This window comes from Mixophyes fleayi, chromosome 6, assembly GCF_038048845.1.
Source record: "Mixophyes fleayi isolate aMixFle1 chromosome 6, aMixFle1.hap1, whole genome shotgun sequence".
NCBI classification, from domain to species: domain Eukaryota; kingdom Metazoa; phylum Chordata; class Amphibia; order Anura; family Limnodynastidae; genus Mixophyes; species Mixophyes fleayi.
This window is the reverse complement of record NC_134407.1, coordinates 181,386,070-181,407,517: the sequence shown is the minus strand read 5'-3', so window position 1 is coordinate 181,407,517 and position 21,448 is coordinate 181,386,070. Positions and strand designations below refer to the sequence as shown.

The 21,448-nt window shown below is 43.9% G+C and overlaps 1 protein-coding gene across 2 annotated transcripts in view; it reads left to right on the top strand.

Annotated features, from left to right (window-relative positions):
* Window positions 1-704: 704 nt before the first annotated feature.
* Window positions 705-21,448, top strand: part of MMP24 (matrix metallopeptidase 24) — a 113,609-nt gene continuing 92,865 nt past the window's right edge. Inside the window, exon 1 of one of the 2 annotated variants that reach the window (XM_075177468.1) lies at window positions 705-1,145. In XM_075177468.1, the coding sequence (XP_075033569.1) occupies window positions 1,026-1,145 (120 nt within the window). In that variant the 5' untranslated portion in view covers window positions 705-1,025. The remainder of the gene's footprint in view (window positions 1,146-21,448) is intronic. The other variant, XM_075177469.1, reaches the window with a different exon arrangement.

Sequence of the window (21,448 nt, the reverse complement as noted above, 5' to 3'; positions counted from 1 at the left end):
TATATTCTTAAAGAGGGCGTAACTTTAAAATTATCTTATATATATATATATATATATATATATATATATATATATATATATATATATATATATACACAATACCACCTGAGGTGTAAAAGTAATTAGGGGGAGAATCCTGGAGAATGAATGTTGCCCTAATTCTAAGTTTTTCCCCCATACGATATTGCTGTAAATATTGTTTACCATTGAGAAAAAAATGGAATGCGGAATTGAGAAGAAATATATTAATTTCCTTGTATGTTTTCCTATATATAGCACTCATGATAAGGTAGATTTTTTTCCCTCAATCTGGTACCATAAGGAAGCCCATGTATAATATAAAAGTTGCTTTTTTAGACTAAGAAATAAAGTTGTTTCAATTAAACAAACACCTCACAAATAACTTCAGAATTAATCTGGTCCAAACACCTCCCTATATGGGGGAAGTATATATTCAAATGTCGATGTGTATATATAGATGGATGTAATTATATACACATATATAGTAATAGAAAGGGACAAAGTACATATGTAGCTAATGAAATGAATGAGTCTTATAATACTTGCTATCACCACAACAACAATAGTGAAGGCTGGGTGTCCTCAGCATCCTTCTATCCTCCCTGCATCCAGTGGCTCTGCCCCTCTCTCCCATTGGCCCGCACTGTGTGACTCTTCTCCTCGGTGTGCTTGTTACTAAGGCATTTCTTCCCCCCCTGTTCGCTACTATGAGAAGCCGCCGTGTGATGTGAGCTGGGTGCTGGGTACGCCGAGGTCAGCCCGCCCCTCCCCGCTATTGTCCCGGGGATGGGCGCCTCACCTGCTCCTGCAGCCTGGCCCTGGCTACCCGGTCTGTTCTCCAGAGGTGCAATGCCTCCCAAATAACAGGCTACTGCCACCGCACCCCAACAGACCCCCCCTCACTGGCGGAGGGACCCCGCTTTATCTACGGGTGTGTATGTGTATATGTGACGGCGTGATCCCCATGTAGGTGCTGCAGCTCTCCTCCACCCAGAGCCACCGTGATGGCTGAAATTGGAATAAAGAGACGGAAACCTAAGCTTCTGGGATTTTGTATCAAAACCTGTTTTTTGCAGTTTTTTGTTGTTTCGGTATTTGGAGAAGAGAAGACCTTCATTGTGGAGGTAGGTCAAGGCACATTGGGGCAGATTGCTGGGGTGCATCTATCTATATACTGCCATTCTCTGTAGATTTTGCTGATCTGTGATCCAGCTTTTTAGGAAGGGGTAACATACATTACACTGCATTATGGGGCTGCATGTACATGCTGTAAAAACATTACATTGTCCTGACAGGCAGTGGATATTTAGCATGTTGTCTGCACGCCTTTGCATTGAATATATATATATATATATTATTAATGCATACATTAGATATTGCTATGCTTAGTATATTTATGTATAGATAAATGTAAATATGTATATATATAATTCATGTTTTGTCTTCAGTGCTCAGTCGGCCTGTGTTATACAGTACACTGTGGTGCTGGTTTATTAGCTACATAGAGATTGATTGGCTAAGCATTTCTAGAGTGTGAGGTGTACTGTATATAGTGCATGGTATATTGTGCTTATAGCAGGAAGATAGTTATTATATACGCATAAATATACAAATACCGTGCATCTATGGCCTAAAGAGCTTGCAGTTATTGGTGTAGGCAGCAGATGTGAAACCATAACACAGTTTCCCAGAAGGAAACAAACAAAAAAAACCTCAAACTAAACACTTTAATAAACAGGAGTCATTTCCTGAAAAAACAACAACTCTTCTTAAATGAATCGCATGTTATCTATTATATGGTGAATTTATAACATGACTTAATAGAGGTTTGGGGGGTATAAGGAGAAGGGAATATTATATTAAATTTGTGTACTATTATTTTTAATTGCAAACATTGTTGTTATCAGAAAGTGTTGACAGTGCAAGATGTTAGTGGAAAGTAAAGACATGAATCAATTATATTACAGGAGTCTGGCAAAGCAGTGATTACTACCGTTTGTCAAAACAGTACTAGAGTGTTTCCAGCAGAATGGGTGAATTACTATGTAAGTCAGGAATGACATATTAGCCAAAGGTCTGACACCAGATATGTGTTTGCTATTGCGATTATTTCAGATCCTCTGTCTCACTAATATAATACAATAGAAAAAGAACATGGATATAACTAGCTGATGTTACTTATATAACTGCTTAGTGTACCATAAATATCTGCATAGTGTTTAGTAGTATATAAGGTAGGTATGATCCAGTTACTACTTAAATGACATGCATTAGACACATTTTGCCAAATAAAATGGCATATACTGGATCCTATGTTGTGTATTTTGTTATTAGAACAAGGAAGAGATAACAGTATGTATGTGGTATCATTTTAGAACGCCCATGATATTTTGAAGGCTTACTCTTTTTTTAAAATAATGACAGCTATTGGAGTGAATTTCAGGGCACACTCCAGTTCCAAATAACTTACAGAAAATTGCATGATAGACCTACGGAATTCAGAGACAGGTTTTCCAAAAATAGATATTTCAACAGACGATGTATAAATAGATAGGAGCAGGACCAAGGAAAAAGGAGGTGATCCGATTGGCTGGGGCCAGCAATAGTCATGCATCAGCATCCTTTGTTGCTAGACAAGCATTCCGTGGTGGAGATCTGTTCTAACAAGTCTTAGTTATTAGACCAGATACATTTCATCTACTAACACTATTTCACATGTCACAATTTAATATTATGCCCTTATTATAAGCTTTATCAAAAATGGTAGTGACTGTATTTAAGCAGAGAGCAAACTTGCACTTTAATGAATATTGTAACATATTTCTAAGCAGGACACATTTCAGACTGTTCTTCTATAAATTGTGGCATTCATGTCTCTTTATAGAAATGTTATATCTTATTCTATTGTGTGTGTATATATATATATATATATATATATATATATATTTAAAACTTCCATTAGGAGCAATAAATTGGTGCTATCAGGTGACAAAATAATCATCGTATAATACTATTTTTTTGAAATAATGTTTTATTGACATATCTTCCGAAATAATGTTCCCAAACTCGTTGCTGCAAGAATGGCAATACAAAACTAGTGATTTTTAGTGTAGTGTTCAGTTACGTACAGAATTGAGATGGTAATAAATATTCAGCTGTAACTTTTTAACTGTCTATTGCTAAGTAACATAATTGCACTATGCTTACCAAATAGATAATCACTAGATTTATAAGTTTGATGGCATAAAAATGATAGCTATTTGCTGTTGCTGGTCGTTTAGTTTGGAAACCGCAGATCAAATTACAGTATCACATGTTATTATTATTATTATTATTATCATTTATTTATAAGGCGCCACAAGGTTTCCGCAGCGCCGTACACAATACAAACAATGGACAGTACAGGGAATAACAGTACAAAACAATAAACGAGTAGTACCAAGACTTCAGAGGCTCCAGGCAAGGCAAATATATGGAGGTTGGAGCAGAAGAGAAGGTAGAGAGACAGGAGGGAGAAGGGCCCTGCTCATACGAGCTTACATCCTAAGGGGAGGGGAGACAGACGACAGGCACAGAGGGTGTCGGAGGAGGGGAGCAAGCGCTCCCCTCTACTGAGGAGAGAAGAGAGGAGAGAGACCATGGAGAGAGGGTTAGGTGGAAAGCTGGTAGGCTATGCGGAAGAGATGTGTTTTGAGTGCCCGTATAGAATTACATGTTGTAATTCTATGTGCTGTTAGCTATGGATAATCTGCTTGGATGAGGAATCTGCTACATTATGGGAGTATATCGTTATAGTAATATAATTAATATACTTGTTTTTAGTTCCAGATATCCATACACCGGTTTTAAGTCATGAAATTATGCCAGGTACAGTCAAATGTTACAAAAACATTTTTTAATAGATACTATTACATTACAAAAAAGTATATGTGGTTTCCTCCCATTTGTAGCAATGGGGACAGGACTCCATTAATGGTGGGAGGTCCTGGGGTGGGACTTTTAACATTCTAGTCTCAACATGAGCAGGCTCATATAAATTTCATCAGGGTTGGACATAGAAATAATATTGTTTTTGTGTGCACCATAAAATCCTGAAAGTTGGTAGTGTTAATGTAGCTGAAAAACAACCAATAGCTCCATGCTGAACGGGATGAAGAAAACGTGTCTGCATAAACATTATTACCAGTAAAAAATATCAAAATTGCACAAGTTGCTACACTATAGTGACTTTATATGTAATACATTCAATGGGGATACTCCCAGACGAACTTCATTATTTAACACAATTCCTATGTTTTAATGTTTTTTTTTCATACACTATACATATCTGCATTTTAAGTCTACAGTATAAATTCAAAGACTTTTCCCTGTAGTAAATAGCAGTAAACATGTATAACAGCACACAAACATACACAATGTACAAGCCTCTTCTTTCATTATTCCTCCGCTTTAAGACAAATGTGTTAAACATGCATGAAAACCGGACAATTGATAACATGTAACATTTAGAATACGAATTAGAACAGGAAGCCTGTGAATCTCCAACTTGGGAGGGTCCTTAGGTAGCCATTGGATATCTAAGCCAAGACCATAATATACCTCGCTGTGACGTTGCTTTACAATGGGCTGGCTAGAAAATGTGGCTTAAAAAGAAAAAAACAAACAAAACCTCTCCATTTAATATGATTTACAAGAATGGAAAAATGGAATCAATGTCTCTCAATATGACAGTCATGTCTCTGCCATAATACTGATAAACCTAAGTTACTAGGACAGTAGATTATTGGCTCACATACTCTCACCCTATACCTAATTCAGCCAGGTACGCCCTGTTGCTAATTATTTAAATAGAGGTCCTTCTTCTATTTGTACCAAAGGATCTGCCTCATGGCTAGAAATGAAAGCCAGCTTCTGATTGTATGACTGTGGCAATCTTCCAATCAGGAGTTCGCTGTAATTTCTAGTTGTTTGTTAGATCCCTCTATTCTATTGCACTTATAGATCATTAGAAAACCCAACCAGCAGTGTTCTCCACTAATAGTGAATAATGGGACCCAGCTGCAACAAGCAAATGGCGGAAGTCCCAAGGAAGAGCATCCTTTATGTCTTAAATAAACCTGGAAGAGGTGACATCAGAACACTATTACTCTATGTCACTAGAGTCACTGGTACATTTCATTGTTTTCCATCTAATAATTACAGCTGTACATTTAGGGCCGGAGTCATTAAGGACAGTAAAGCATAAAAATTGAGTAACTTTGGACCTGGGCAAAACCATGTTGCATTGGAGGGGGAGGTAAATTTAAAATGTGGGGACAGATTTATAGTTGGGGTAGGGCATGTCCTAGATCAACTTTAAATTTCAATGTAAACATAACGCTATCAAGTATTTGTGTGCTACATGAAAAAACAACCAGTATTTTTCTTACATGCAAATTAATAAACTAATTGGCACCCCTTGCATTGTAACATGGTTTGTCCCAGAGAACCTTTACTCTTTTTTTTGCCTTACTTTCCTTAATGACTCAGGCCCTTATAGTCCAAGGAAAATGTGGAGAAATGCAAACTTTTTTTTAAAATTTTGGTTTTGCTAGGTTTTTGAATGATGCTCCAAATTAAGTAAAATCCAACTCTCCAGAAAACCACAAGTTGCAAGAATTCTGAGTAAAAAGTTCTATATATGTATATATTTTCCTATATACCACTGTCCTGATCTTACCAGCAGCAAGCACATGATATTATATCGACCATCAAATCTCTACTCAGACCATATCGATTCAAATCATGTAACCATATCTTCTACAGCTGTCAGGGAAAGTTCACTCGTAATCACATGAAAATCAAGTTGTATCTTATTTTTTTCTTTCTGGAGATAATATTTCTAGACAATAATAAGATAACATCACCAATCAATAATGACATCAGCCTGCGCTTTCTCCAGCATCAAATTGTAAAGTCATTTACCAGAAAAAATGACTGTTGACTAATGGACTAGATACATTTAATGCAAACATTATATGGCCTTTGTGCATTTGCCTGGTATTACTCATTAGAGCATAATTCAAGCTTCACTTAAACTGTAGACCAGTTTTTTTTGCAATCAATATGGAATGAAGTCATCAATTGGGGTTACTTACAAACTAAAAATTTGCAAATGTACTACAACCTTTAGTATTTAACATTAATCGGTCTAGTTAAGCATTTAAGCAATTGTCTGACTGCACCTTTTAGTAACTCACAAAGGGCAATCAATTACCCAGTATGCAAAGTACCCAAAAAGGTGTAAATGTGCAGTCTTTGGACCTTTTCCAAAAAGGACAAGGGCCTTTTTATAGGGGAAGAATTTAATTTACCCTGGGGTCTGACAAAGCTGCCACCATCGTCTGAATCCAGCATCCTTGTCAACAAATACTGCAAAATATTGTTGTTAACCAGTAGGTTACACCACTTGGTCTTATGGGCTAGAATACAAAAGGGTCCACTGTACCCCTTTAAACCAAGCGAAGAAAAAAGTCCCACAGAAAAAAAAAAACAAGTGAAATCACAGATACCTCTAAAAAGAATAAATTAAATGAACTGTACTCTGATAAACAGACACTCACCTCAGGAATGTTACCACTTAATACAAAGAGACTTTTTAATATTAAAACTTATGAAGGTGAATACTGTTTTTAATGTGCAAATGTGGATCTGTATTTTACAAGATACAAAATTTGGCACCTAAAGCAAAATATTCAGGATTATCTGCACTGACAACCACTTGCATAAAATACAAATACATAAACTCAACTACTACCCCATAGCCAAATTGGAACAACATGCTTTAAATTGTTCCTTTTTAGGTCTCAGCTTTCCACTGAAATCCAGTGTTTTTTCACGTTATACAAAGCATCCTTTTTAGTTTTGATATTTACAGTTTTGACAAACTCGTAGGTTGGCTCCCAAAATCCAAGGTATTGATATATGTTGACATTTCCATTCTAGCCAACAGTTCATAATTTCCAGTGACAGCCCCAGGTTTTAAAGATGAACTCCACTTTTGAGCAGCATAAATAGATTCTATTTGAGTCCACTCTACTATATATACAATGATTATAGGTATGAGGATAGGTTTTATATTTGCAAAATAGACCTTTAGGGGTATATTTACTAAACGGCGGGTTTGAAAAAGTGGAGATGTTGCCTATAGCAACCAATCAAATTCTAGCTGTCATTTTGTAGAATGTACTAAATAAATGATAGCTAGAATCTGATTGGTTGCTATAGGCAACATCTTCATTTTTTGAAACCCCCAGTTTAGTAAATATACCCCATGGTTTCAAGTTAGGCACCAGATTATCATTCAACAGAGGTCAGATACAATAAATGCAACAGGTTTAACAGATACATGGAAGATCATGAAAATGACAGTCCTAGAATAGAAAGTAAGGTAACAAAGGTAAGAACACTACAGTATACTGGTATTGGTAGAAGCAGCTAAGCTGGTTGCTTCCTGAAATCTTAATGCAGTCTGTGTTTTAAGGAAGAACACTTTTTATATTAGAATTATGGGCATATCTGGTCAGGTTGGGACATTCCTTATGAATAGCCATATATTTCCAGCTATATGAATATTTTGTTAACTGAAAACAAGTATCCTTAGGCGCCGATACTAAGAATTATATACCAATTAATTAGATTAAATAAAGTAAATTAAAATAAGCTTGGCTGCAGCAGCTGTCTCTAGGATTCTGCGATATCCACTAAAAGGCAGGAAAAAGATCAAGTGTATGCAGCGCTAAACAGTAGAGCTTAGTTATATAAACCTAATAAGACCATTGCATGAAAACTTAGATACAGTTTATTTATTTAAACATTATACCTGCGCATGTGCATCATAAAATCAACAGTTAATAAAAGCAATTTATAAAAACATTATTATTCTGCAGTCACAATGCAAAGGTGGAAGTCAGAGACTCTCCCTGGGATAATGAGGAATAGCCTGTCCCACAAATGTATGTTCGAATTTGGAGCATTGGCCAGGAAATGCCAAATCACAATCCATTCCAATCAAATTGTATCAAGTAGAATGGAAAATCTGGTCTAGCAGTGACCACATCACCAAGTAAGATTGATTGGCTAACCACAGTGCATTTTGGCTACAGATCATCTCATTCAGTGATCGGCCCGACCATTTATATTGTCACATGTGTGGCTAGCATAAACTGTAGAGTTTTTATATTTGAATACTGTAATGGAAACAAGTAATAGTCCCATTGTATAGCATCACCACCTCACGTGACAAAAACACCTTTTCCTGGTCAGATGGGAAAATATTGCAGCAATGGTAATTCACACATTGATGTTTTCACTGATTCTCATGGCAACCAGACTGAACTGAAATATCTTTCCATAATCTTATATTAATATATGCATCTAGACACATTACTCAGAATCTGACAGAGAGAGTTCTCTTTGTAAACACGCTGCTTATCCTAGGCTATCTTCTGATAACATAGAACTGCACTACACTCTATTACAGAACTAACAAAGGTTCAAGCACAGGATCCAGACGTGATCACAATATCCTGGATAAAAGATTAAACTGATCCTGGCAAAAGATAACTTTTAATCCTTGTGCTTCCGAAAATAGTAGTATATCAAATGTGCCATGCCGGAGAACTGTGCAGTGATGGAACCCCTGCTGTACCGGTATCAGTTGCTTCTTCTAGCACAGCCTTGTTCCTCTACAAAGTTACAAATCTCTTTTGTCCCTTGTAATATCCTTATAATTTACATTTAATTTCCCATACTACAATCTGGAGATTATAATACAATTTTATTGGACAGTAGATTATAATTGCCTACTCACCAGGAAAATTCGGGAGACTCCAAAGTTTCTGAGAGTCCTCCCGGAATCCCAGGGGATCAGGGAAACCTCTCGGATCGAGCCCACCTCATTAGGGAAATGGATGGGGATGGGGCCTAGTGACACACTTATCACGTCATTGAGGCTCCGCCCCTTGTTGTAATTGGCCAAAATGATGACATTTGCTTGACATTTGACATTTGCAGAGCCAAAATGATGTGATTCGATGAGTCCTGCCACCACACGCTCACCTTCCCCTGGATCTCCCGGAGGCCAGTGAGTAAATGTTGGCAAGTATGCAGTAGATACACACATAAGTTTGACATTTGCACTAAAAATCAGCCTTTTTATATTTTTACTAGCAAAAAACTATCCATTCATTGAACAGTGGTTAAAAAAATGAGGCATAGTTATAAAGAAAACTTAGGGCAAGTAATGGTAAACCTGGTTACCTTATCAAGGTATACCAACTTAAGTGGGTACACCTTGTGTGTGACATGTGATACTGTGTGTACTGAGTTTTGTGTAGTGTATGGTATAGTAGATGCTTATTTTACATAATGTTATTGTTCCTCCTACCTGTTTCCCTAATCACCTCACAGAGCCTGCCTTGATATATGTTCAGCGAATCAGAGATCATTGCATATGTCTGTAGCACAGCTTCCTGGCTAATGTTCACAGCCTTATATGATGCCAAATTGAATATGCAAAGCTATAGCTGGCACTTAGACTAATATGCAGAGCTACATCTGGGGCATGAATTTTATTTGTATATATAAGTTTATATTTACTTTTCTATTACTTTTTTCAATTTATAGCATAAGCATACAATGAGGTACTCTTGAGGCTGAGATACAGGCTTAAATTTTTTGATAAAAATATGAACCAATGCCTCATGTTTTCATTTTGCTAGATTCATACAGATATGTAGTGTTAATGATAAGTGCTGACAACAATTGTTTTTTTTATACTATATATATATATATATATTTTATTTTATTTTTTTTATTTTTTTTTCAATTTATAATTTCTTTTTGTACATTTATTTCTCTTTACTACACTCCTTACCTTCTCTACGGGAGATCACGGAGGGGGAGCGGGTTGGAGGAACTTCATTGTCACACATGACTAAACTTATTGTTCCTTGTGCCCTCATTCTGCTCCCTATCCTCAGTCCCATGCCCGTATCCTTGTCTCCTTCTTCACTGCTGGAAGCATTTTTTCTGTGCATGGAGGTGAGCCGCTTCCATGTTACAGCAATTGCCTCTGTTTGTGGAGATTGCTCAGGTTGGGGAATCCAGGGACGTACAAGGACCTCCCCAAATTTCAGTGAATAATGCAAATATCTGATAACTGAAACACAGAAAAGGCTGACTATGCAATATAGCCACCTCTTGTGATCAACAGGCTTGTTGGTGATAAGGGTAATCATCTGTGTCAAAAAGGTAAAAGAAATAAATGAAAAAATAAATATATATATATATATGGGCAGCATGGTGGCGTAGTGGTTAGCACATCTGCCTTACAGCACTGGGGTCATGAGTTCAATTCCCGACCATGGCCTTATCTGTGAGGAGTTTGTATGTTCTCCCTGTGTTTGCGTGGGTTTCCTCCGGGTGCTCCGGTTTCCTCCCACACTCCAAAAACATACTGGTAGGTTAATTGGCTGCTAACAAATTGACCCTAGACTGTGTGTCTGTCTGTCTGTCTGTCTGTGTGTGTGTGTGTGTGTGTGTGTTAGGGAATTTAGACTGTGAGCCCCAATGGGGCAGGGACTGATGTGAGTGCGTTCTCTGTACAGCGCTGCGGAATTAGTGGCGCTATATAAATAAATGATGATGATGATGATGATATATATATATATGTGTATATATATATATATATATATATATATATATATATATATATACACACAAGTTAACCCGTGCATGATACTCATGCATTCTAGTCAAATCAAGCTACTTAAGGTGTTAAAAAGGTTCTTGTCATGCATTTGAGCCTAGCCCAGGCCTCCTCAGGGGAAGAGCGTTACTTCCCGACGCAAGTGCCCTTTTGTAACGTGGTTTTGTCCACATGTCACCACCTCATCATTTTTCTCCATCATCTCATCCTTCATCTTCATCGCCACATCCTTCATCAAGCTACTTAAGGTGTTAAAAACTCCTCACTGTCACCCCCGGCAACCACCAACCACTCCCAACTGTCACTTCTCCTTCAAGAAATATATATGTCAGTGTATAACTCTGCCCAGCAGGTGGCGCTGCAGCTTGTTGTTTTTTTTTCCCACACACGCCACTAGGCATTTATATAGTAGATATATTAATACTATGCAGCAGGTTTGGTAAATCTAATAACACATGCAAACTGACGCGTGTGGTCCTGGCAGCACATAATATTGTCTGGGCACAGAACTGCCATGACGTCAATGTTATCTCCATGACAGAGAAAGGCTTAAAGCTGTCTGAATTGGGTAAGGGGATGTAATTTGGTAGGATGACCATGTCCCTCTGTGATGGGTTTGAGTGAGTGAGTCAAACTGTAAGTAGCTACATTGTACATGAAGGGGTGGGTGTACTTGTTTGTTGGTAGGGCTAATAGTTTAGTGCAAGTCTTAGAATGCTAAAGGTTTACTCCTTTCATTAACCCTACTAACACCGCTTCCCCAGAAATCTTTGCACAAATATGTGAGCATTTCTGAGTTCATGAGTAAGTTTATACTTCATATACGACTTTGTGAGACTTATCCTGCTTAGCACATGCTATAAATTTATTATAATTATACATATGTCTCCAGTGTCAGACTTGGGCATGAAGGGCCCACCGGGGGACTGCGATGCTAGGGGCCCGCCAGAGGGGGTGTGGCCAGCCATCAAAGAGGCGAGACCAGACACTAGGGGGGAGTGGTCAACCACGAAGGACAGCTAGCACTATAGTGTAGTGTAGTATATAAAGAATGCAGTGTGTATATAAAGAGTACACAGTCTTGTCCTGCCCCTTAGATTGGGCAGAACAGTCACCAAAAATCGGGATTGTCCCACTAGACATTTGACAGACTGTTCTACCTGTTCTTGTCAATTTCACAAGCACTGGCTGCTGGGTTCTTTAGTTGCGGCTTGCCTGGATCCTGGAATGTTGGGGGCCCTATTTGGAAAAAAGAATGGGTACATTTAGAAAATTCCAATAAGTCCGGGCGTTAAATCAATAGAACCCACAATTAATACTTAGGTCTTCCTCCAGCCCCAACATTAAAGTGATAGTATTCCTATTTAATAAATAAACCTATTTCCCTCCCTCCAGACAGCCCCAGCAATAAATTAATAGCATTTACGTATAATAAATATACCTATTTCCCGCAACCGTCACTGCCATTAAATAATTCATATTCACATTTAATAAATAGACCTCATGCGCCTCAAACTCAGCCCCACATTCAATTTATAGCCCCCAAACCACCCCATCTTAAATTAATAGTCCCCACTACAAAATTAAATTGCCCCACCTTCATCCTACAAGCAAAATAGCACCCATTATTTAGCCACCACCTACCACACACACATTACATTGCCACAAGCCTGCTGTGTCATCACTCACACATTACTGTGCCCCTTCATCACCATGCTGTGCCTCCTTATGATAACACTGCGCCCTCCATGCTGCTTTTGCTTCTTCACTTGCTGAAATGCTTCCGTTCTTGCACTTACCTTTTCTATCGGCTTTTTTCTTCAATTCTTCTGTCTTCTCTCTTCTTGCCGAATCCTCTCTGCGCCGCTCCTCACTGAACGTCGGGCGTGATGAGGTCACGCCCAACATTCAGTGCGAACGGAGCAGAGAGGAGTCGTGGAGCGCCGCGTTCATGTGAGTATTTTTTTTACTATTTTCACCCTCAAAGAGGGGAGCGATCAGGGTCGGGGCCTACCGGGGGATAGACCGGCCCCCTGATGGCCAAGTCCGACCCTGTATGTCTCAGAGAACAATCTCTAGCTGTTAGAAGATACAGCATTACAGTACATGGTGCACATCCCTTGAAAATAAAAAAAACAGTGTTTAACTTTTTTTTATATACACACACTGTGGTTGAATATCTGCTGTGTAGCTGCCTCTCAAGATACTTTTATGTATTTTATCTTACATTTTATACATTATTTAGCATATTCTGCAAGGCCTGGAGCTCCAGCTCTGAAAATCGCAAGACAGGAAAATGTCTGAACTTTGAATGATATATGATCCTTGACAATACAGTAGTGGACTAAATATGGATGGAGCTCTGTTCTTGAAAAGTCTGTTTTTACTGAATTTTATCAGTGTTCCAGAGATAGAGAAAAAAAACAGCTACATGAAATAGAAACAATTTCATTGAAGAACAGTAAAGCTATACACATATATATATATATATATATATATATATATATATATATATATATATATATATATATAAAACAAAGCACAAAGCTATAGCATAATAGATTATATAAATGTCAGTTTCCAGTGAACTTATTATTTATATACGGATAGATGAGAGTGCTGTGGAAGCCATTAGATCGTTTTCCCTTTCCAATTAGCACTTCAATCATGTTGCCATTGGCTTCAGTATGCAAATGATAGTGTAACGCCCCCTGCGGGGAAAAGACAGGGACAGACGCACACAAAAGAATTTACCTTGTAAACGATGGTCACCTCCAGTCCGCTTCCACTTTCCCAGCTGCGATCCTATCCCAGCAGATCCGCAGCCGCAGTCACCTCCAATCACGTCCCTCTGAGATAGAGACAGAGATTACGGCCGTGCCTACCAGGTAAGGGCTGTCCGAGACTACGGCAAAGGACAAGGACACGGTCAGTCCAAGCTCCTTGCCGCCTCCTCACTTTGTTCTTGCCAAGACGCGGGGGACTACAGGCACTGAAGGCCAAGACTAATCCGAGGACTAATCCCGCCTCAAGTGCCTCACACACCTGCCGGTGAGGGCCTAACCGAAAGGGGGAATCGAGCGTGATACTCACCGGGACACTCCCACTTCCGATCCGGTTCTCCTGCACCTTCCCGACTCCTGCGGATGACAAGACACACAGCCTCCCTCTACGCTCTCCGTGAACTAAGATGGCACCCACAAACTGGACTAACTACAAACGGCGACCCGACCCTAACAACGTTCTAATGGTCGGCAACGCAACTACGTCAAACACTAGGACTAACTAAATGTGGTGCTCTAACGGAACTACTAGTTACACGCTACGGGGAACACCAGCCGGTGTTCACAGCCTAAACCGGAGGGCGGTTCCTAACCCCCTCACCCAGGTCTTACCAAGAAGCTGCCTTCTTGCTATGGAGTCACACACAGGCCCCAAGTACGGGTTCTTTAAGCCCGGCTGAGGCTCAGTAAAACAGCACACTAACCCGCGGGCCGACTGCCGCACGGAACAGCCGATCGAACTGAACCGCCCGACTGCCTGTACTCGGGTATCTCACACGTGTCCCTTCGTCCGGAACCACAGGTCCACCTGCACGGAACCGGCCTTGAGGACCCTTGATCAGAACCACGGCCGCCCCTGGAACTGCCTCAAGGTGTGCTGCACTGCCACCAACTCACTCAGCCACCCCCCTTGGGTACCAGTGTGACCCCGGGGACCTAAGGGACAGGGACACTACGTGTGTTCTCCCCTGACTATGTGTATGCTGTTACTTACACTTGTCCCCACACAGCACGGGTTAGCACAGGAAAACCACAGGAAACAAGAGCCTACCTTTAATGGGGGCCTGACGTCTTGCCCCTGGACACAGTTAGAAAGCACACCAAAATACTGTAATGTAAACTACACTCGCCACACAGACAGAATAAATAGATACAGTCTACAGTACTTTGCCGCTACTTACCCGAACACACCGCTGCTAGCCAACCAGCAGGTTGCTACAGCACCACGGGAGCCTACGCTCGACCGTACCTCCTAACCACGTGTGCTCACCTCACACAGGACCGCGCCTACTCTCACGAGGCTCCCACGCCTCTACCTCACACCACCAGGGCCTTAGGCCCTACACACCATGGGTCTCTGCCCAGCTACGCACAGAGCCTTCTGCTCTGACTAATGGGCCTCAGCCCCCTCTCTAACCCAGGGCTCTGAGCCCACTCACTAGGGCCTTATGCCCTACTACCTAGGGGTCCTAGCCCCTGCCTGAGGCCTGTGGCCTTCCTAACTGACTGGGGCCTTGTGCCCTTAATAGCAGATGGGCTACCAGCCCCTAACCAGGCCCTCTGGCCTTCCTATGGCCTCTAGGCCCCTAACTACCTAAGGGCCTTGTGCCCTTGTACACCTGGGGCTCTGAGTCCCCCTCTCTAACTAACAGGGGCTTGTCCCCTTTATATAGATACTAATGGCCTACTGGCCCACTACCACGTTGGGGCCTAGTGCCCAGGTCCCTGGGCCTTGTGCCCCTACTATACAGTGTGCCACGGGCCTTGTGCCCGACTGTGCCCACGGGCCTAGTGCCCGAATTTACGTTGAGTATACTTACCTGCTCTGCGCAGGATACTCAACTTGACACGCCGTCTTCTGTTTTCTTCTGCGGGTCTTCCAGACCCTCCAGCCGGCGGCGCCTCTTCTCCGCTTCGGCGCTGGGTCTCCACTTGCAGCTGGGGCGGGGGCGCTCTCAGCCCTGACAAGGGCTCCCCGCCGACGATCTCCGCTCCGGTGCCTTGATAGAAGTCTTCTGGCGGCAGGGTAGCTCACGGCCCTTACAAGGGCCCCCTGCCGCCGCTGCCGCTGGTCTTCTGGCTCGACGTCGTGGAGAGACGTCCTCTCTCTTCCCCGCCGACGGACTTCTGGCAAAATGGCGCCACCCGGCGACTTATATAGTCGCCGGCGTGACGTCATCCGCCGGCGCGAGCGCTGATTGGCTCGCGTCGGCGCCAATCTTTTGAATGGCCGGGCGCGAGCCGCGATTGGCTCGCGCATCCGGCCGCTGATTGGCCAGCGGGGAAAGATGAGCCCTGATTGGCTCATCCTTCCCCCGCGCACAGGACCTGCAAAAAAGAAGTTATACTCACCGCCGCTGGATCGATGGACGGGTGAGTACTTCTCCTCTTCTTTCTTGTAGCTGGGCACCATCGGGGACCTCTTCAGCCCCTCCAGGGGCACAGCGCTGCCGGATATCTTCGCCCTCTTCACGGGCACCGGCTCCAGCGTCTTCTGTCCCTCCACATTTCCGCCGCCTTTTTCCATTGTGGTCCCCACAATCAACGTCTTCTCCTCTACGTCCACCTCCAAGGGTCGCTTACCGGCATCCCTGACTTGCGTCCACCGGGTCCTTCGCGGTAAAGCCCTCTCGCGCAGGATCCACACCATCCTGGCAACTTCCTCGCCCGAAGTCGGTATCCAGGGAGTCTCTTCCTCAGCACCTGCCGGAACCTCCCATCCGTCCGATACCTCCTCGGTTGTGCGGGAAGCTTCTTCAGAAGGTGATAACATCCACCACTCTCCAGCTGCGCTCTCTAAAGTACAGTCTTCGTCAGGCAGTACTTCTTCAGCAGCTCTCTCTTCCGGGGTACTGATGGCTTCCATCCTCTCAGGTACCACCGGGCAGACATCTTCACATGTCTCCGGACACAGCGTTGCCCCGTGGAGGGTCTGCTCAGTTCTCCCTTCGTCTTCAGGGACCAACTCTTCCACAGCCACGGACAAGTCGTCTGACGTATCCGACGTCTCCAATACCCCAGCTCCAGCCTCCGGCTGACGCGGGTATTCCTGTCGCGAATCTTGCTTGGACGGGACGATCACCTGCGATCCAACAGTCAGCAGGCTCTGCCGATCCTTCCCTCCAGATTCCGACTTCTCTTGAGACCATGGATGGAAGGCTTCCTCGTCCTTCCACTCGAAGACTTCTACGTCTTCCCATTCATCGGAGACTTCTTCGTCCTCCCATTCATCAAAGAGCTCCTCGGCAACTGGGCACTGGTATGCGAAGTGTCCAGGCAACCCACACTTCCAGCACAGCATTTCTTCCACCGGTTGCCGTTTAGTACCTTTGCTCTTCTTCTTCCTTGTCTCACAACGTTCCAGGATTTGCTTCGTGAACGCTGCCACTTCGTCACGAGAGATGACACAGCTGTATCCCTCGTACAGCGGAATGATCCCCCGATGAGCCATCGTTGATCCTGCCGACTACGCCAAAATGTAACGCCCCCTGCGGGGAAAAGACAGGGACAGACGCACACAAAAGAATTTACCTTGTAAACGATGGTCACCTCCAGTCCGCTTCCACTTTCCCAGCTGCGATCCTATCCCAGCAGATCCGCAGCCGCAGTCACCTCCAATCACGTCCCTCTGAGATAGAGACAGAGATTACGGCCGTGCCTACCAGGTAAGGGCTGTCCGAGACTACGGCAAAGGACAAGGACACGGTCAGTCCAAGCTCCTTGCCGCCTCCTCACTTTGTTCTTGCCAAGACGCGGGGGACTACAGGCACTGAAGGCCAAGACTAATCCGAGGACTAATCCCGCCTCAAGTGCCTCACACACCTGCCGGTGAGGGCCTAACCGAAAGGGGGAATCGAGCGTGATACTCACCGGGACACTCCCACTTCCGATCCGGTTCTCCTGCACCTTCCCGACTCCTGCGGATGACAAGACACACAGCCTCCCTCTACGCTCTCCGTGAACTAAGATGGCACCCACAAACTGGACTAACTACAAACGGCGACCCGACCCTAACAACGTTCTAATGGTCGGCAACGCAACTACGTCAAACACTAGGACTAACTAAATGTGGTGCTCTAACGGAACTACTAGTTACACGCTACGGGGAACACCAGCCGGTGTTCACAGCCTAAACCGGAGGGCGGTTCCTAACCCCCTCACCCAGGTCTTACCAAGAAGCTGCCTTCTTGCTATGGAGTCACACACAGGCCCCAAGTACGGGTTCTTTAAGCCCGGCTGAGGCTCAGTAAAACAGCACACTAACCCGCGGGCCGACTGCCGCACGGAACAGCCGATCGAACTGAACCGCCCGACTGCCTGTACTCGGGTATCTCACACGTGTCCCTTCGTCCGGAACCACAGGTCCACCTGCACGGAACCGGCCTTGAGGACCCTTGATCAGAACCACGGCCGCCCCTGGAACTGCCTCAAGGTGTGCTGCACTGCCACCAACTCACTCAGCCACCCCCCTTGGGTACCAGTGTGACCCCGGGGACCTAAGGGACAGGGACACTACGTGTGTTCTCCCCTGACTATGTGTATGCTGTTACTTACACTTGTCCCCACACAGCACGGGTTAGCACAGGAAAACCACAGGAAACAAGAGCCTACCTTTAATGGGGGCCTGACGTCTTGCCCCTGGACACAGTTAGAAAGCACACCAAAATACTGTAATGTAAACTACACTCGCCACACAGACAGAATAAATAGATACAGTCTACAGTACTTTGCCGCTACTTACCCGAACACACCGCTGCTAGCCAACCAGCAGGTTGCTACAGCACCACGGGAGCCTACGCTCGACCGTACCTCCTAACCACGTGTGCTCACCTCACACAGGACCGCGCCTACTCTCACGAGGCTCCCACGCCTCTACCTCACACCACCAGGGCCTTAGGCCCTACACACCATGGGTCTCTGCCCAGCTACGCACAGAGCCTTCTGCTCTGACTAATGGGCCTCAGCCCCCTCTCTAACCCAGGGCTCTGAGCCCACTCACTAGGGCCTTATGCCCTACTACCTAGGGGTCCTAGCCCCTGCCTGAGGCCTGTGGCCTTCCTAACTGACTGGGGCCTTGTGCCCTTAATAGCAGATGGGCTACCAGCCCCTAACCAGGCCCTCTGGCCTTCCTATGGCCTCTAGGCCCCTAACTACCTAAGGGCCTTGTGCCCTTGTACACCTGGGGCTCTGAGTCCCCCTCTCTAACTAACAGGGGCTTGTCCCCTTTATATAGATACTAATGGCCTACTGGCCCACTACCACGTTGGGGCCTAGTGCCCAGGTCCCTGGGCCTTGTGCCCCTACTATACAGTGTGCCACGGGCCTTGTGCCCGACTGTGCCCACGGGCCTAGTGCCCGAATTTACGTTGAGTATACTTACCTGCTCTGCGCAGGATACTCAACTTGACACGCCGTCTTCTGTTTTCTTCTGCGGGTCTTCCAGACCCTCCAGCCGGCGGCGCCTCTTCTCCGCTTCGGCGCTGGGTCTCCACTTGCAGCTGGGGCGGGGGCGCTCTCAGCCCTGACAAGGGCTCCCCGCCGACGATCTCCGCTCCGGTGCCTTGATAGAAGTCTTCTGGCGGCAGGGTAGCTCACGGCCCTTACAAGGGCCCCCTGCCGCCGCTGCCGCTGGTCTTCTGGCTCGACGTCGTGGAGAGACGTCCTCTCTCTTCCCCGCCGACGGACTTCTGGCAAAATGGCGCCACCCGGCGACTTATATAGTCGCCGGCGTGACGTCATCCGCCGGCGCGAGCGCTGATTGGCTCGCGTCGGCGCCAATCTTTTGAATGGCCGGGCGCGAGCCGCGATTGGCTCGCGCATCCGGCCGCTGATTGGCCAGCGGGGAAAGATGAGCCCTGATTGGCTCATCCTTCCCCCGCGCACAGGACCTGCAAAAAAGAAGTTATACTCACCGCCGCTGGATCGATGGACGGGTGAGTACTTCTCCTCTTCTTTCTTGTAGCTGGGCACCATCGGGGACCTCTTCAGCCCCTCCAGGGGCACAGCGCTGCCGGATATCTTCGCCCTCTTCACGGGCACCGGCTCCAGCGTCTTCTGTCCCTCCACAATAGGAAAGAGAGACATTAAGCACCAGTGCAGCAGTATAAACAGGAGGCCATTGTAGTTTTGATAAGAGGAAAGAAAATGTTTCTGTTTTAGCATGCAGACATTTAGGCAGATCCTTACTCTTTTTTTTTTTTTGGCTTAATGTAGAAAAAAATTAAAAATGTATGTTTTACTATTGGAGAGTGCTTTTATGTAGGAAGCAAATATTCATAATCACAGAGGGAGAGCGTTATTTTTAAATCAATCTGCTCCCCCATCCAAACCAACCAGAGCAGATTCCAAACCTGGAACATCCACCATTCCCAAGATTCAGAACTTCACATTTTTAATGTATTTCCCATAGAATGTTAAATGCTTTTCATATGACATGTGACATCTAACTGTCCAACTCACCGACAGGTGCGGGACTGGTATTTTTTAGGCAACTGATGGCGTCAGCATAGGGTTCTTCCAATTGGCTGAACTAAATTAGCTATAAATCAGAGGACCTGTAGTTGCTGGATATCTGGCCTAACAAATCCTTCAAGCATTCATGCTGTACAAAAGAAGCCTCTGTTAGTCTTCTTATTTTGAAACATTAGCTCACCATTATAGAGACACAGAAGGATGTTTTGTTTACAGAGGACTGTTGCTATCCTAATTTCCAAATAACTAATCCTTCAGAGCCCCACCATGTTTTGTAAGTGGTAAAGGAGCAAATGCACAAAGTATTGCATCTGCATCCATTCCTTAGTGAGTGGACTTTAGTAATGCACCTTCAGATTATCTGTAGTAGAAGTGATGGGTCTGAACTATTGTAGGCGCGTATAGGAGGTGACTGAGTTTATCCTGAAGGACACCAGTGTAGATCCTGCTATCTAATGAAGCACTTGTCAATTAATCTGTCCACAGAGGCAAATTCTTAGCGCACACACATGAATCGCACTTCATCGATGAATTGACTTTGTATGCCAAGTTTCTTCTGTGCCTCTCAGTTCGAGATATATATATTTAGATGAATGAAATGGGCCCTGAGATGAATAATGCCGCTCAGCCATGGTGATGCAAGCATGGGTAACAGTTGCTCCTACTGGCGTAAAAGCCCAGAGAAGTAGGACGTTTGTAGACCAGTTGTCTACGCAACATGTCCAATCACTATAAGGAATGCCCAACAAGACAAATTTTGTACTGTATGTATATGTAGATCACCTAATTTATTCATCTCCAATATTGTAGAATACTTAATGCAATAAAAACATTCTAACACATTTAATAACCCCCCCTCTCATTAGTTTCATATAAAAGCAAGACTATACCAAGCAGTGTTTAAGGAAAAAAAATAAAAAGTTGACATCAGTGAAGGGGTGGTTATAAAGTGGTAGTAGGTCGGCATTAGTAGCGGCACAGAGGTTTAGTGGCTAGCACTTCTGCCTCACAGCGCCGGGGTCATGAGTCATAAGTTCGATTCCCAACCATGGCCTTATTTATGTGGAGTTTGTATGTTCTCCCCATGTTTGTGTGGGTTTCCTTCAGGTTCACCGGTTTCCTCCCACAGTCCAAAAACATACTAGGTTATTAAGCTGCTATTAAATTGACTCTAATCTGTGTGTGTGTGTGTGTTAGGGAATTTAGACTTAAGCTCCAATGGGGCAGGGGCTAATGTGAGTTCCCTGTACAGCGCTGCGGAATTAGTGGCGCAATATAAATAGATGATGACGATTTTCAGGGGCATCCACAGACCTGCGGTTTGTGAGTAGTAGAGAGTGAAGTTCTTTCAGTTTGTTTTAATTGTCCTAGATATGAAATGAATGATTACTGATACAGCATTCAGCTCTAGTCTACCATTTAA